Source organism: Aphis gossypii, chromosome X (genome assembly GCF_020184175.1).
Source record: "Aphis gossypii isolate Hap1 chromosome X, ASM2018417v2, whole genome shotgun sequence".
NCBI classification, from domain to species: domain Eukaryota; kingdom Metazoa; phylum Arthropoda; class Insecta; order Hemiptera; family Aphididae; genus Aphis; species Aphis gossypii.
Window position 1 is genome coordinate 29,086,275 of NC_065533.1, and position 18,799 is coordinate 29,105,073.

The window sequence follows — 18,799 nt, forward strand, 5'->3', positions numbered from 1 at the left end:
CTGTCGGCGTCTTAACATGGTTAGGTTAATGTGAAGCTATTTAGGTAGCCGGCGATCTAAACCGAATTAAGCTATTCAAATCGGCATTGTATTTAATACACTAGATTTTTTTTTTTAATAGCGTCGAGATAAAGATTTAGTAATGACACTATGGTGAACAAAGGAATAATATGAATAATTAAAAAAAAAATAAATACTTTACATCTTTAATTTTAAATACATAACGAATAATATTGACCACCAACAAAATAAATAATTGTATTTAAATGTTTATTATTCAGGTATTTCAAATTATAAATCACTATATATATTTTATAATTACGATTAAACTTTCCTATCTATAAATACGTACACATCGAACATTACAGTTATTTCTACCCTGACAACTACATTAAAATACTTTGTTAAGAGGCCAGCGATCTCGTGACAGTTAACTTGTTATAAGTTAATTCTATAAGCTATTCAGATGTACTAAAGAATGTATAATTTAACTAAGTGAAATAAATAAAAATTACGTACCTTATTGTAGAATTTTCGTTGTTAGAAAAAACCAAAAATAAATGTTTTATTTTATTTAATAACAGTGCTGTGATATAGCTATCATATGTTTAATTTAATTAATAACTAAACGTCAACTTTCAATCAAATGCGACAGATAGCGCCTAGTAGTTCGTGAAATTATATTGTTGCCGAACGATTGTGCATTTATGCTACGCAAAATTGTTTTAGCAAATGTTTAGCGACCGTTTGATACAAAATAAATGTTGTATATATTGTTTGAAAGGCAATTTTTTAATTAACAAAAAAGCTTCTAACATATTTTTAGCTATTCGTAACGGATTTCGTGATATTTAGTAAAATATCTCAAAAATTTAAGTGTTAAAAATAGTTACAAATATTTCTGGTATTACGAACTCAAATGATAATGTAAATTATAGTAATTATACCATTGAAAATCGAGTTTTCTACTGATTAATAATCACTAGCAATATAGGTAAATATCATAAAAGGAACCCGAGTTATAAAGGAAAGTGTAGAATCACGTCACAACAATTTGGCGGCAATATTGATAACGTTATCAACACCGTAGGGGGAGGAAGAAAATTTTGTGTTCGGGCTTTTTAGACTCGTTTACCCATGTTCTATCTGAACCTAAAAAGGCGCGTTGGTTGCCAGACGTGAAATATTTTGGTATCATTATAAGCTACCACACCCCACTAATTAACCTTCAACCATATAAGCTAAACTACTTACTTTATATTATCAAAGATAAATATAATTAACCAAAATAAAACATTAATGAGATATACACAACGATAAATATAATAATGAATCAAAATACATTAAAAATTAACTATTCATACAGCATACTTAAAATACATAGGTTCCTAATTGAATTTTAAACACACCCTTTTTTAATTAATAAAAAAATATTTAATAAAAAAAATTATTGAGATAATATGATATAAAATCATTTTCACATAAGTGACTTTTTCCTGAATGAAATATTTAAAAAAGGAAATTTACTGCCACATTATATTTAGAAAATCCTGTATAGCATAGAAGAAAAAAATTAGGTAGCAAAAATATTAAGCATGTTGTGATTCATCAGCTACTGAGTGTAAGACAAAAATTGAAATTTGTTTGAAATCAGTCTAAAGTGACCAATTAAAAGAGATTAAGGATACTGGATGTAAAATACAAATGTTACTGTATATAATTTTATTTAGCAATCACAATAATAATAAAATAAATAAATAATTTCAATAAAATTAAATTAAAAAAAAAAAAAAAAAACGTATAAACAATAAAATACCAAAATATTAAAGAAAAATAACCTTAGCATTTTAAGTACAGATTTATTTATGTTAGTAATAAATAATAAACTATAAAATATTATAAAAATAAATTAAACTAATAATTTTAAATTGTAATACAATAATATATAAATACATATTATGACAATTTATTTTTAATTTTGAAGTATGTATTAACCACCCATAAAAATAATTTAATAATTATGTACTTATTTGCAAATATATAAATATTAATTGGTAAGTCAGTCTTCTACAACTAATTTCAGCTTTAATAAAATTTTGTTATTATATTTAACAGCCGAAATAAGAATGATTGAAGACTAAAAGTTATTATTATCTTATATTATATTAGTATTTAAAATATAAAAAGTTGGTAACAAATGTTGCCATGTGTTTGTTGGAAAAAAAGTTATTTTAAACTTACATAAAACTTATTACATAAATTTAAATATATTTATAAAAATGTTATTGTACATCAAACTTATTGACAGCCATCATGTTATGCTTAGATGCTGTCTACTTCCAAAGTTAAAAAAAATATATTATTCAATAAAAAAAAGTTTACAAGTATGTATGTATAAATAAAGTATATGTATAAAAACTGTAAATGAAGATAATTTCTAAAGGTAATTTGTTTACGAGTCTGATTTTCCAGTTACTTCCATGTAAGGAACATAATCTATAGCCATAAGACACGCAAAGAGTGTCATTACCATTTTGGGTTTTACTTCTGTAATATCTTCTGGTAAAGCATACACTCTAGCACCAGTCTTTCTAGCCATTGATATTGCATACTTAGCATTTGCTAAATTATCCTAAAATAATAATTCAATTTAGTTGTAATCAAATATTCAAATGTCCAAAAAGCAATTATTTGATAATTATATTTATTAGAAATATTACCTCAGCATCGCCGCCCTCTTTAACTATATCATAATTAATGGTGCCAGGTTTTATTGCATCAATTAAATCAATAACAATTCGGCCATCAGATAATGCATGATCTTGGAATCCTTTCAAAGTTGAAGATTTATTGGCATTTTGTAACTTATTGTTAACCCATGTAACAATTTCTTTTTCGATCATAGGACTTCCAGTTTTTGCAAGTTGGGTTAAAACTGATAAAGTATATGCTCGCATTAGTTGCCAAATTAAAGCTGTAATAAAAATGAAATATAAGGTTTTAATCAATAGTTTAAAATTTTACTCAGTATTATACAGTTAAATATTTTTAGTACAACAGAAATCAAAAACAGTTATTAATCAAATTTAGTTTCCCATTGTACTGACTTTAACATATTATTTTAGTACTATTTAACTAAACATTTTAAATTATGACGTATTTACTAAAGAAATTAAAAATATCATAATATTGATAACATTTGAATTATTTCTAATTTCTATTGTATTAAAATTAATTGATTGATTATTCTAACCTAATGTAAGAGTTGCATTTCCATCATTTAAATCTTGTCCAGCAATACCAACTAAAGAAAACTTCAGTTGACGACCCAATTCAACAGCATAATTGCAATTTTCCAACTTTTCCATAAATTTTCGTAGTTTGGAAAATTTTCTATCAAATAAATATAATAATATATATTACATATATTGAATTGTCATTTTATATTATAATTATACAAAAAACAAATAAAAGGATTTAAGTGAATTGATCTATCATCATATTTTGAGTTAAGAACATTATGCGTATTTGTTCATTGATCTTTTTTTAATATTAAAATTGTTCAAAAATATAATATGAACATTTTTAAATTATTATAATATTTTATATACTCAAACTTTCATCAAAATTTAAATATCATAAAATAAACAATGTACAAACACAAAGTATATTATTCTCAACTTAAAACTGAATAAAAGGTAAATAATATTCATTTCACTTTAAGATTTCAAGATAAATTATAATTATAATTTTTTTACCTGTGAACTTTGGACCAATTTACAATTCCTGGTTTAATAATATCATACAATTGAAAAATGATGAGACCATCTGCTAAATCTGAATAAAGCCAATTGACATGAGGTGCAACACCCATAGAATTCATCCAATTTCTATAAGCTATAATTAATATAAGAAAAATCAATACATAATATTCATATGAAATAAAAGACCAATAAATAGTAAAAATAACCCTAAATTTCAAATATAAATTTTAAAAAATACTAACTTTTTTCTTCTCTAGTTTCTTCAATTGATTCTAATCCTACTATTTCTCCTTCGGGTTTATCTAATCCTGGATGATTGTTAAACAAATTAGCAACAAATGCAAGATTTAATTTGTATACACCATTCACGACATCAACAGGTGTTACAAAACTACGACACCCTAACTTAGCTGCTTGCTGTAACATTATATCTGCTCGTTTGTTCAAATCCGGTTCCTAAATAAATAATTAATTTAATTTAATTCAGTTATGTTTATCCACAAATATAAGTATTCAATAAAATGTTGGTAAATTAATTAAAAATAAAACATGGTTAAAAACATATTACAAAGCCAAATATATATATATATTTATTGAACAATATTTAAAAAATTAAGTGTTAATTACTAAATTGAATAATTAATATTTTAATTAAAATAATATTTAATTAGTCAGGACAGAAATAACATAATAAGACATTATTGCTTAATTAATTTTGATTTTAAAAATCGATGGTCTAGCATTTATCCATTTTATATATTGATCAATAAAATAACATATATCTTAAACACATTTACTTTTATTTATTCCTAAATTTTCAGGAAATTAAACTATAAAATGTATTATTGACAATTACCATTAACGCAGACATGTCAACATCAGAATCAATTGGTGCGATTTGCTTCATAAGGTATGTGTATATTTCTGAATCAGTTATATCATTTTGGAAGTTATGGCATTGTCTGAAATTAACACAAAATTTTAAAATTATCTTTTTTCACAAAACTAAATATTATATTATACCTTGAAACTCCAGCACGATTCAAGTGATAGTTAACCCATCGAAGAAGTATAGCTTCTGGTGATAGTTTTATAAGCTCTTCAATTTTTTCTCCATCATGTAACAATGTAGCTAACCCAGGGCAGTTTTCAAGAGTAATTTGATTAAATAATCCTATCTAAATAATTTTAATACAATTTTATATTAAATTCATTGTTTAAATTATTTTAATGCCAAAAATATATTTACCCTAATAATTTGCCAAAGTAAACCAAGGACTAAATGTGGTTTTCCTTTAGCAAGATCATGAGCATCAATATTGACAATATTACAACCAATAGATTGACTGGAAACTAGTGCTAATGTTAAATTTTCTAATTTTTTGTAAACAGTAAGGTTGCTTTTGCTTGTTTCTTTATTAATTGCCCTTTCGTCAATTGTATCAGGACAAGAATGATTAATAACTTTACTAAAAAAAAAAAAGCAACATTTGAAATAATTATGTTGGTAGTAATATATGAACAAAAAAAAAATCTAAAAAAAAATATAAATTATATAATGTTGTTAGTGTAAAGTCTAAAATAAATATGTATTTACCAGAGTAATATTCCATCTATGACTTTTTCATACAAATTTTTCCCTTCACATTCTATTGGAAGCAAATGTTTTAAGTCAGGATCATTACTCAAATTACTATTGATCCAATCAGAAAATGCAAGCTGTTCTTCTAATCGTACAGAATGTGTTGTTCCTTCACTTGATGCATCAGACATTCCACCTAATGTTTCTAAGTTTTCTTTTTTAGAAACAACTTGTTTAAACGAGCTAGCAACTTCTCCTGCTTTTAAGTCTGAACATAACTAAAAAAATATGCAGATGTTAAATATTAAAAACTTTTAGTTTGTTTAATAATTAGATTTGTAAGTAAAATACTCAACCTTTTTAAATTCTGAAAATACAAGTTTTCCTTTTGTTTCAGTTCTTTTGCCATCATAATCTTCAATCATTTTTCGAACTTTCCATGCAGGTAACTTAAAACCACATAAATCTAAAGCCTCTTGTAATTCTGAAAGATCAATTGTTCCATCTCCATTTTTATCAATCTAAAATAAACAAAATAATGTTGTTTTCTTTATTCAATTTTTATTTTTATTTTCTATTAATAAATTTAACATGCATAATAATAGAAAAATAATAAATTGCTGTAAAAATCTTTTTAATATTTCTTTTGAATGTAGAATATCTTATTAAGAAGTTCAGAATTTTATAATACATAATTATTGATTTTACTACAATATCATCTTAAATGTAATACTTGTGTTACCTAGTACTAATTATAACAATACTTATAATTGTTTTTGAAAAGAAACCAAGATTTAAATAAAAATTATGTTGTTTAAATTGTTGTTACATTTTAAAAAAGATTCTAGATTTATAATAAGTAAATACAATTTGAAAATCCTAATAGTGCAATGCAATGATATGTGTTTATGTAAAAAAAAAATACATCCCTTAATTTTCAATCAATTATTCTAATTTATAATCCTAATAAGTTTTCAGGAATTGAGTGCAATCAAAACAACAACTCAAATTTTAATAATTTTTTTTTTATTTATTTATTACTTCAAAAAATTTTTTATTCATGTTTACATAAATAATTATAATAATTTTAAATTAAAATCTATTCACCAACTTAAGTTTGCATAATTAATATTAATGTTTATAAATACTGATATTTTAGTCATATTACTACATTTAGTATCTAGTATATTGTAATGGATAAATCCAATTCAATCTTTTTAATTAATAAATAAAATGTTACACTAAAATCTATAACTGTATTAAAAAATTATTTAAAGATTACATTTCCCAAAAAACTTTTAAAAAAAAAAAGTTGCTTCATAGTACTTATTGTTACAGCCTTGTTATATAATTTTATTTTGTCTTTATTTATTTATTGTTTAGTCTGCTAGTAAAATATGTATCATTCATAAGTTAGACATTTACAATAATTTTCAATTATAATCGGCTTTAAAATTAAAATATCAAAAAAACCTATTTAGGGCCCTGAATAATAATTTTACATTAAAATTTGAATAGGTACAAGTTAATTCACTCTAATAATTAAAATTACAATAAAACCTCGAGTAAAAGGATTCTTTTGAACAAAAAAGGTATAGTTTTTCGGATACGCGGTCTACATGTTGTGTACCTAATGATTAGTGAATATTAAATTAAAAACTTAAAAAAAAATTAATTTAAAACTTTAAAAACTTATTCTTCTGTCGTATACTGCATGAGGTTTGACACCATTTTTTTCACCAAAAAACAGGCCAAAAATCACATTTCAGATCGTGTTTTTTAATGTCTACCATTTCACAACCACAGTTATAGCCAAGCAATCTTTCTTCAACAGTGTCTAATAAGCCATGCTTTCTTAAAAAAGCAGTAACATTTTTTTATACTACTGGTAACTTTCAAATAAAAATCTTTAAATTGCATGATACAAACTAATGACTACACAAAAAAAGACGAAAAACGCTTAAGGTTTGAATTATAATGTCCTTAAAACAACTAACAACTGTGCATAAAAACATTTTTTTGACGAAAATAATGTACTTAAAAAATAATGATAAAAAAATTGGAAATAATATATTAACAAAAAATATAAACTTTACTTTTTGTACTAATTATTACGGTACCTAGTAAGTAAAAAAGACCGTACTGGTTTGTTATAGCCTTGCCATCTATATAATAAATACATTGTATAAATATAAAATAATGAGTTTGTTTATTGATATTTATAAATCTAATAATTCAATGATATATTGATATAATATTAAAATAAATCAATATAAAAAAAAAACAATATTAAAAAATGTTAATACTTTCAGTGATTCCCAAAACGCTGCTACATCTTTTAAAATGGTTTCAAATGGTTCATTATTTTAGTTTTGATCTCCACAAAAATTCTGTCATGTACGAAGATAAAAATTTCTATCTGTTCCTACGTTTTTTATTGCCCCATTTGACCGAACTTCACATTTTCTAGACATAATACGTGTGGGTTCCTGAGTTAGGGTCCAAAAAATTGTATCTATGATTAACTTTATATACATACTTTTTAAAACATACTGATATGTTTGATCGAAATTATATATTATATTGATAAATATTTTCATATTTTATGTGGTAAATATCTATGATAGGTACTTTATAGTAATGGTACGTTTTTTCCTGTTGGATTATTAGATTATTTGTAAGATGTATTTATTATTATGGATGGTGGGGCGATAACAAACCTGAGGGCTATAAAGTTTTCACTAGCTTTATCGGAGCTATAACAAACCAGTTAAGTAAGAACATAGGAAAAAATTTACTAAATAAAAAAAAAAACATTTCAAAAAATGAAATAATCAACTAGGGTAAAAAAAAAACCCCATGCAAGGAATGTAAAATAATATAATGTTATTATATAAATTATTAATTTTGTATATGTTTTCATTTATGAACTTTATGAACTCTACTATAGGTATATTGGTTATTGTTATCTCTCTTACCATAACTTAATGTAATTTAAATACTTATTAGGACAAACATAGTTTTTTAAAGAGAAAATCAAAAACATAATAATATCTATTTATAATTAAATAAGTTTTTATCAAGTATGTACAAATAACCATCACGTTTATTTTAAGTTAAAAACTCTATTATTATGATTAATTAAATAATATAAAATATACAATTTACATAAATATTTAAAAATTAAAAAAAATACAAAAATGAAAACACATACACATTTTCAAAACATCATAATTTAAAAAATAACACTAAGTACTAAAGTACATTAATATTTAGAGCCTAGAACTATATGCATTTGCATGTTTATTATAACTTATGCCTAATGTATGTAGTATGCAGGTGATTCTACAATATCAACTGTATTTTTTCTTCGATTTTTTCTAAAATAAAATTTATTTATCTTAAAAAGAGAGATGTAAGTGCTCGATTTTTTTCTCTACGGCCATACACAACATAGTAATGTTTTTAGCTATAATTAATATTTTATATTATCAAATTATATACTATCACTGTAGGTGATACATTATCTAAGATCACCCTAAAAATTGCATTTTACATTAAGGAACTAGTTATTGCTCATTTTTATAATGGGTCAGGAATGTTTTACTATGGCTCATAAATCAATTATTATTACTTATTACATGTAATGATATATTTTTTAATGACTCACACAAAAGAAAGATAACATATATTATTATGGTATTTCTACAGTGAGAACTTACATTTAAAAATATTAAACAATTATTCTTAATAAGACTTAATTAAATTGTATTTTATCAGTTTATAGTTTATATAATTAAACATGAATACCCCATTAATCCTGAGTAATTAATTTAAACAAAATGAATTTATATTTACAAGTAATTATAAAGCAGTTAAAACTATTGCAAATTATACATTTCATAAAATAATAATAATATAATGTCAACTCTGCCATTACAATATTTGAATATCAATATTGTAGCATAATATGATAATCTATAGGTACTTGTGTATAAAATATATATTTGGAATCACTAAAAAAACGAATTTTTATTTGGGCAGTTACTACAGTAAAAATGTTAAGAAACACTGGTAAATTATATATATAAATGTATAAATGAATATTGGTTATCAATTTATAAAACTAGTTTTTATCATAAACACAAAAAATACTTATCAGCACATTATTGACTAATGGTCAGTACCTATACTGCCTACTCAGTCGTAGCATTTGCATAATTGCATATTATACACCTACCATAATGTATATAATGTCAAACAGAACCATAAGAGTATTATTATTATTATTTATTACAATACCGTGGAAATCTGAAGACATGGGTACGAATAAAAATTAATATCGCTGTCGTACCACACTGTTGGGTGGTGTAAAACCCGTCGGGCACGACATAAATACCTACACCTGACTTAACATCCAATAACTAGTAGAGAAGCAGAATAATATGGAACACGGGCGGTTACCTTGGAAAACTGCTCCTTAAGCTCGTCGTCGGCGGTGACGTTCGCGGTGCCGTTGAGCGCCTTGACGTAGTTGGAGACCTTAGACATTTTTTCGGCGCCGACCAGCAGACAGACGCACACGGGGGCGGGGGGTGTACTTTCAAAAAATCAAAAAAAAAAAAAAAAAACCGACGATTTCCGCAATGACGGTGACGACGAGACACGGTTAACGCGACTAGAGCCCGAACGGCATAATATCGCTGCTGATCGTACTTGTGTGTTTGCACTTCACGTCGTCGAACCAGCGTACACACGACAGACACGACGGTGGTTACTACTGCGCACCGCGACGATCGAGTGACGACAGACAAGGCGGAAACGAGGCGCGCCTCCGGAGACTATGAGGTAGTGCTGGTGACGAGTGACGACGTGTACTGGGCGCGACGGCGGCGGCGGTCAGAGTGTGTTCGGCGGCTCACCGTCGGACCGTACGCGTTGCACAAGTACGGTCCGACGTCCGTGGTATGCGATCGCGCGTGCGTGCGCCGGTCGGCACGATTCCGGCGGGGCGGGGGGGTGGTGGAGTACGGTCGCCGCCGTGTGTGTGGACTGTGCGGCGCGACTGCTGCGGGCGATGCGCGCGTCGAGATGATGTGCCGCCGTCTCCGTCTATCGCGCCCGCGATGATGAGCACGATTTATTATCGTAAAACGACGTACGATTCGTATTTATTATAATATTGTTATTATTACCTACGATATCGTTTACGATTTACAATACGAATTTATTACGATTTCCGATCTGTCGGGGGCGGCGAAAACGATTCCGAAAACCCGTTTGGATTTGTCGCCGAGTTTTTTACCCGTGACAGTCGTGGTCGACTCGAGGTCGAGACCGACTCGCGTTCTTTGATTCTATCGCCTCGAGCCGACCGAAACGATAATATTATGATAATCGCGTATGACAATAATTAATGCACGACGCCGTTCGAAAAAAGAGATCGGAAACGCGGACTTTGCGACGTCTTTTCTGTTTTCAGAATATCATATTATTATATTGTAATAATAATATAATAATACGAACCGGGTCTAATCGATGATAAATATAGGTAATATATTATTATACGACCGACAAAGACGGGAATATCGCCGCTTCCAATCCCCTTAAACGTTAATAATAATAATGCCATGTGCATGAGTCATCACGTGTCTGATTCATGGTGAACCGCACGCCGCACACGTTTTATCGTGCTCGACGGCGGCGGCGGGCGCTACGTCATCTCGACGGTTTTCTGAAACCCGGCATGGCCTGAATGCGCACGACGCGGATGACGATACGAAATCGTCATCGCAACGTTCCGTGTGTGTACTCACACATACCTGGCCTACGCTTTCGTAAGAAATATGATTTTATGATAATTTTATTATCGTGTGACGGTGTGCGAGCGATTCCCCCCCGGGGCCCGATTCGCCGCACTCCGCAGGTCTCCGCGGCGGTATTTATTCGCGACATACCTAATATCTTACGAAGCTCGTTTCCGTGTTTAATTAATTTACTCGAACGTTTTTTTTCTTTTTCGTTCGTTCGTTGTCCTATAGAATTACGGCGGCGGGTACCGGCAAATACACCACGAGTCAACACTTTGCGACACGGGTTTTTTTTCAAAAGCAAAAACTCGATCGTGGGCATGAGTAACCGACAAAACTATCGATTAGCGATAATAGTCGTATCAAATATTGTCGCACAGAGCGACGAGGAAACGGCGTGAACGTGTGTGGTGTATTCGTCAGTACTCGGTAACGATTATAATATTGTTATCGTCGTCGTTACCAGGCCGGGAAAATAATTTTAAAATAAATTTCGTCAGAAAATCAAACATAATATTCATCTCGATTGTTTAATTATTTATCAAAACAATATCGGGGTTTTTTATTTTACTAGAAATAATTAGCAAAAAACAAAATGTTAACGTAATGACGTACATGGAAAGTCTAGTCATCGGCCGTTACATTATTGTCGACCACATCCCGTTTAGGCCGGATTAATATGATGCCCGTACACGCACTCCGTTTTCTCTCTCCGACTGCATAATATTATTAAATATACGCTCATAATACATTGGCGGTTATGGAAATCTGGTACGATGGAGGGTTAGGTAATATTTTTAAGTACAAAAAGAAAAAATTCTTTACTTTAAAATAACAACAATTTCGTAATAGAAATAGATAACATTAAGAATGTACATTTTTGATTTCAATCCTGAAGCATTATCTCTGAATAGCTCTCAAGTTTGAAGTTACATCGGCATTGAGTATATCACTATTGTACAGTTAATGCCTTAATAGATAAAATTCAATGATTTCTGGCCAGAAACCGAATGCCATTCTATTATTCTAAGAATATTTTATAATTTTTTTATATTACTATTGGAAATTTATTTTTCTAATACACGTGAAGGTGTAGAATAATTAAATCATTTTTGCCTAAAACATCACGTCATATTATATTATTAATTATTATATAATATTTTGTCATTAAATAATAATTTATAACTTTATAAGGTAATACCGACGAACGATATGCATAAATAAAATCGTGGTATAAATAGCGTAAAATTAGTTAAAGTATTTCGAATTTTTCATCATTTATCTAGTATAAAACAATAATATACCTAAGTAATGATGAAAATTTTCAAATCCCTACAGTTATTATTAAAAATACATTAAACATGACGTGTTGGCTCCACCTTATGAACTTATATATATAAACTTATTACGTAAAACAACAAAGTTGAGTTCAACGAATTACGATATTAGTTTTACGCTGTTAGAGTCAATTTACCTAGGTATTATCTAACTTATACAGGTAATAATAAAAAACTTAAAAATGCTCGCTCGTAACTAACTTATAAATTAAAAATCATGATATAATGTCAAATTATTCATTATTGTATCTCTTTTTATAGTATTTATGGATATTTGATATTTTTGTTTTTTTTTTTTTTTGGTAGTAGGTAGGTACATTTCATCACACATGAATACTTTTGTTCGTGAGTAAATAAAGTGTTATAATTTAATTCAACGTTCCTTTTAATTTGTACTTACATCAACCAAAAAAAAAAAAAAATAGAAAATATAATATAAAGATGCTTGCAATTTTTTTCAACTTACAAAATTTATCGAGATCATACAATTTGTAAATTATTTTAGTAATTAAGAATTTATACATTTTTTTTTTATTTAAATACCTAAAAGTTGGAAAATTAGTATACGATTCCTCATAAGTTTTTTTTACTGCAATTAAATAAAATTGTCGTAAGGTCAAATTAGATTATTAAGTTTTAGAGGGGCGGGAATTTTAAATCCAAATTTCTACAAAATTGACAATTTTGTTTTTTTAATGATGTTGGTTATTTAATTGTGTTTCGTATAATTTATAATAACTAAGTCTAAAAACTTTACGATCGATTATATAATTATATTTTATATCTAAAGACGTCATACGTTTAGACGTTTACCGTAAAGGAAATTATTCTGTAATTTTTTTTATTTTTTTTTATTTTTTGAAAATTGAAGGTTAATATAACATTTTAAATAAATAGTTAGTACCGTTAAATAATTTTTTAAACGTTTTGTAAATTTATATTTATATTATATTATGTGCCTACCACGGTATGTCGGTATGTATGCATATAAATATAATATACCTAATAGGTAATGGAATAAAAATAAGTTCCTCAACCGCGGTCCCACTAAACCAAATCGTGAGTACATGATAGTTAGGCATTAGCTATATTTCGTGTTATGTATTACCTATTATAATTTATATTTTACTGTTATATTGATATATTGGAAATATTACGATGCCACGATAACCGTCATCACTGGGGAATTCGTGTTTCGGCAGTAGCACTTGATATATTTTTAATAATATTATATATTTATATACCTATACACCTATAAACATGAATAACATAATATATATTACTTATACAGGTATGCTTTACACACGAAGAGTGCGTGTCTCATTCACTCGTCTGTTTTCTTTTGTTTCTCCATTAGGTAAGTATATTGTAATTTGTGTTTGTATATGTATTAAGCAATTTAAAGGTACATCCCGGTATTGAGACAACATGGCCGCGCGCGTTTTACGACTGCTTTCTGTCTGTATAATTTATAAACGCTCTCGTAATAATATAATGTAGACATATTCTCGGAAACGGCTTGAAGAGTTTCGCATTCTTACGTTTAGTCATTTTTCGATATAGTGTTATTCATGAAGATTTTTTTACGATGGCGACAATTCGAAACACGCGCAACGTGCACATGGTTAATGGGTATACTACCTACATAGGTACTATGACTATACTATGAGTTATGAACTTATGACTTGTGACAATATTATATCATCTAATATTATATTATACGTACCAACTAAGAAACAAATCCTATCTCAAAACAAATGTAAACTACACTAGTAATAACAATAGTTTTAACAATCATGTTGACCTAACTATAGCTTAGTCAGGTAATTTTAAAAAAAATTAGTTGTAAGTCTGAGAAGTTAAATAGAATACCTAGTGAATAATTATTAAAAACAATTAAAAGTTTTATCTTTAAACAAAGATTTCAATATTAATTTTTATTTGTTAACTATTATAATTTAACATTCTTAAGACTGATTGTTGATTTAACTTAACTTTTTCATGACCAGTGTCATAATAATAGGTATACGTTCCGCATCTAAGTGATTTTAAAATGATATAATACCTTTGGAAAACATGGTATTATTGTATTATTATTAACATTTTTTTTTTTAGTAGATACGAATCTAACCGACATCAAATGTGGGGACCAGTTGAGTTTTCTAAACTCGTATATTATATACCTATATATGTACTCACACACAGCGTAACTATTTTATTATTATATTGCGTATAAATAATAATTACAACCGCGTTACAAGAACCCTGACAGAGTGAGATTTGTTTTTAAATAACGATCTATTTACTAAACACTAGCAATTATATTTATAAACAAGTAAAGGATCCGTTTACAAGTTACATGTTTACGCCATGTGTTTATTTATTGTTTTTTCGTTTCTCCCGAAGTATATATAGTATATACCTTCCAAGTGTCCTGACCACTGCAGGAGGGACAAAATATTTCATTGCATGCGATGACCTCCCGCTGCAGTGATCCATACACTCATAATCAAGACCTGGCTTCATCCATATAGTAGTAAACGGGTTTTACTTTCGAAATCTGAAAGTGGTTTGACATCGACAAGTTTGGTATTGTTCATTTTATAATAGGTAATGAAACCAGTAAAAATAATAATTTCCAACATTTAAAAAAACTACCTATAATATTGTATTATCAATTAACTGGTAATTTTTTAAAATACCATTATCAATTATATCTCTAAATTAGACACTAACACAATAGTCACCAAATGACTACAGTGTTTAAACGAATAATCTACAAACAAGAAATTTATATTTTTAATTTTTTTTTTCATGATGCGTTAAATGAGGTTTTTAGTTATTTTTATTTTATTGTTTTAATTATACCTTTACTTTTTTTGGATAAATATGCTCCTACATTAAATTTTGATGCCCCCCCCCTCGAAAACTTTCTGTATTCATAAAGTGGTCCTCTAAGTATAATAACTGATGATCCTAGATAATATTTATAATATTATACATTTTTAAATGAACCAAATTATCAAAATTATTTTAACTCTAAACATTTTTTTGTAAAAAAAAAGTATAACTTTTAATTACTATACCAACATACTATAAATTCAACCGGTTTATCAGTGTAACTATAATTTGTACTAATAATAATAATAAATTGAATAGTTTACAATTTAGAATTTAGAATTAAACAATGATATTATATTTTTATTATGTAGTGTAATACTAAAATAATAAGTACTATAAAAAATAGCAATTAGTAAACAAAAATTATTACATTGTTTTTTATTGTTGAATTCGGTTTACCTATGGACTCTGAGTAAAAATTACCTCAAACAAACAACATTTAGCACAAGTATAACAATAAATAGTTTATAGCTTATTAGTTGTATTGTTGTCATGACTAATACCTAGTATTCAATATGCATTTACTAAGACTTGATTAACGTCATTCATATGATTATAAAATAGAAGTATATAATAGTTTTTTTATTTATTAACATTTATTTCTAACACATATATTATCGACATTCTATTAATTTGGATGTTATATTCTTCTAGATAATTTTTTTAATCATTTATAATATTAGCTAAATTTTTAACTGTATATCTGTATTATTTTAATATCATTTATTTTCATAATAAAATAATAATTTGAATAACCAGCAGCAAGCTGATAATGTTTATTGCTATTTGATACTACGTATATTAATTATATATAATAACTAAAATACGAGACATAAAAATCATATTACATACTATATTATTTCTACAAGATTCAGTTATTATAAAATAATTTAAAATATCATTTCGTGTTTTACGAGATATTTAATAACAATCAATATAGATTGACTATATCATGTAAAATTGTATTATAATTAAATCTTAATACTCAAAATAAGAATTAATCATTCCAATTTATAGATAAAATAATGTTTTCTAGCATTATATATCTAATCAAACTTATGAACTAATTATATAAAACCTTAAATCAATCAATAAAAATATTAACAATCTAAAACTTCAATCATATAATGATTAATGATAAAACAACTATTAAATATTTATTATTACAATTAATATTCGAAGCAAAATAGAATAAATTAACTTTTTATTTTTGAGGTCAGATAGACATTTTAAAAAAATAACCATAATTTATATGAGTCATAATTCATAAACTCTGAACACTGATAAATTTTAATAATGTTATAATTTATATTATCTAAATGACATAGTACGTTCGTCTATTTTACTTTATGTTATTTTTAATTTATAATTTTTGCATTTTGCATATTAATTGCAAATATAAATACAAAAAAAAAAATTATTAAAACACAAGTGTCCATTCAAAATTAATTTCGCATCATATTAAAATAATATCTAAGCAATTTGTACCTTTTTATGGGGTTTTTAAGGACGAATCCTGCAAATCCAATTCAATCTTAGCAAATTGTTATAAACATTATTCAACTATACAATGATATTATAGGTTATTAACTAATAAGTAATAACTGTTATATTTTATTGATTCTAGAGATATTATATTGGTTTATGGTCGGTATTAGGTAGTTCATTAGTTCTACCGTGACCTAAAACCTCATATCCAAATGTTTTAGATTCTAGGCGGAGCTATGAATTTATTAATTTTACAAAGCAGTTTACGAAAAAAAATACTTTGTCTGTCTGTCATCGCCTTTTAAACAGAAAAATAACTGAATTTTTAACATTTATATGTTAAATTTACATTTAATTTAAATGTACGTAGTTGCCAGTTGGTACTGAGAAAAGTTAAAAGTAAAAAAAAATATTAACTCACAAAAAAAAAAAAATGAAAATAGGATGGATTATTTACAATTTAAGAATAAATTATCGTAGACTGTAGAGATTTGAAATTTTTTTTTTTTATAAAAATATAGTTTTCAAAATTTAATCTAATATTTTTCATTGAAAATGTTATGACAATAATTTAAAAATATTATTAATATATAGTCATTTTAATGCTATTTATAGAAATTTGAAATATTCGATTTTTTTAAAATTATTTTTAATTTATAAATAATACCATTATTATTTGTAAATAAAAAGCTAGAAAATTTAACATAAGATTACTTATAAGTACTTTACAGCAATTTAAAAAAAAGCGGTCAAGTGGGTAACGCTCTGCTGTATAGTTATAGGTATTGAGTGGATCTAGGGCATAAGTAGGTCACAATAATGGGTGTGTTAAATTTGAATGCAATAATAGACATAATAATTGTATACGAAAAACGATTATGAACGGAGATGATTTGTCAGCCTAGGATAGTAGGATATAATATACTATATAGGTATAAAATATATATTATATTTTATTTTAAATTAGGTGCTAAACAATTTTAACTTAAGATAAACATTTTTTAATTTGCCAACCCTCAACTTCTTTTATAATTATTGTAAGCCAAACTTATGGAAAATCTTGTATTAAATTTTCAATTCTTATAGCTACTTATACAAAATTGTGTATAAAGTTTTAACTATAAAATAATTTGCAAATATTCATGGTTTTGACGAATTGTCTCAATATTTGAACTTCAAACGATAATAAAATTGTGCCTATGTATTCTTATAATTTTTGAACTACTATAAGACTAACTTATGAGGAACTTTGTATTAATTTTTCAAGTTTATTCAGCCAAAATATATTATCGATATTTATAATAAAAAACTAAAAATAACAACGAATATTTTAAATACCTATAAATATATAACCTTAAAATAATCGAAATATTTTGAAAATTAAATTATGTAAAGAAATTGCCTATCTAAATAACTGGTGAAATTTTCAAGTGTCTACGATTTAAAATTTTTAACTTTTTGAATAATAACAAATATTTAAAATCTTTATAGTTATACGCTTTCGTAAAAATTTAAAATTTAAACTCTCATAACATTTTTTCATCTAATGACACTCTTATTCTCTTTATAGTTATTTAGTTATTTGAAGAAAAACGTATGGAAAACTTTGTGTTGAATTTTTTAACTTTAGATATAAATACAATCAATTTTATGAATTTCAACTATAAAATTACTTTTGATTTTGACATATTTCGTAAATATTTAATCTTTAAACGCTTATAAAAAATTGTTATAAACGATTTTTGATTTTTTTTAATTACATTATAAAAAACCTTGTATTAAATGTTCAAGTTTTTTAAAAGATTTTATCGACGTTTCCAAAAAAAACTTAGAAAAATCAAAAATTTCAGTTTTCTATAAATAGCTCGAAAAAAAGCCATATTATTTTGAAAATTTACCTTGAATGTATTATAATGC

The 18,799-nt window shown here is 26.4% G+C and overlaps 1 protein-coding gene across 1 annotated transcript; it reads right to left on the bottom strand.

The window, feature by feature from the left end:
* Nucleotides 1–2,210: 2,210 nt before the first annotated feature.
* LOC114120605 (plastin-3) lies at nucleotides 2,211–10,308 on the bottom strand. Its single transcript, XM_027982562.2, has 11 exons — nucleotides 9,811–10,308; nucleotides 5,703–5,867; nucleotides 5,362–5,624; nucleotides 5,014–5,233; nucleotides 4,788–4,942; nucleotides 4,621–4,726; nucleotides 4,007–4,220; nucleotides 3,759–3,897; nucleotides 3,254–3,393; nucleotides 2,721–2,974; nucleotides 2,211–2,632 (listed from the first exon to the last, which is right to left on the bottom strand). Exons 1-11 carry the CDS (start codon nucleotides 9,895–9,897, stop codon nucleotides 2,453–2,455), a joined length of 1,923 nt encoding a protein of 640 aa, XP_027838363.1. The 5' UTR covers nucleotides 9,898–10,308; the 3' UTR covers nucleotides 2,211–2,452.
* Between the last annotated feature and the right edge of the window lie 8,491 nt (nucleotides 10,309–18,799).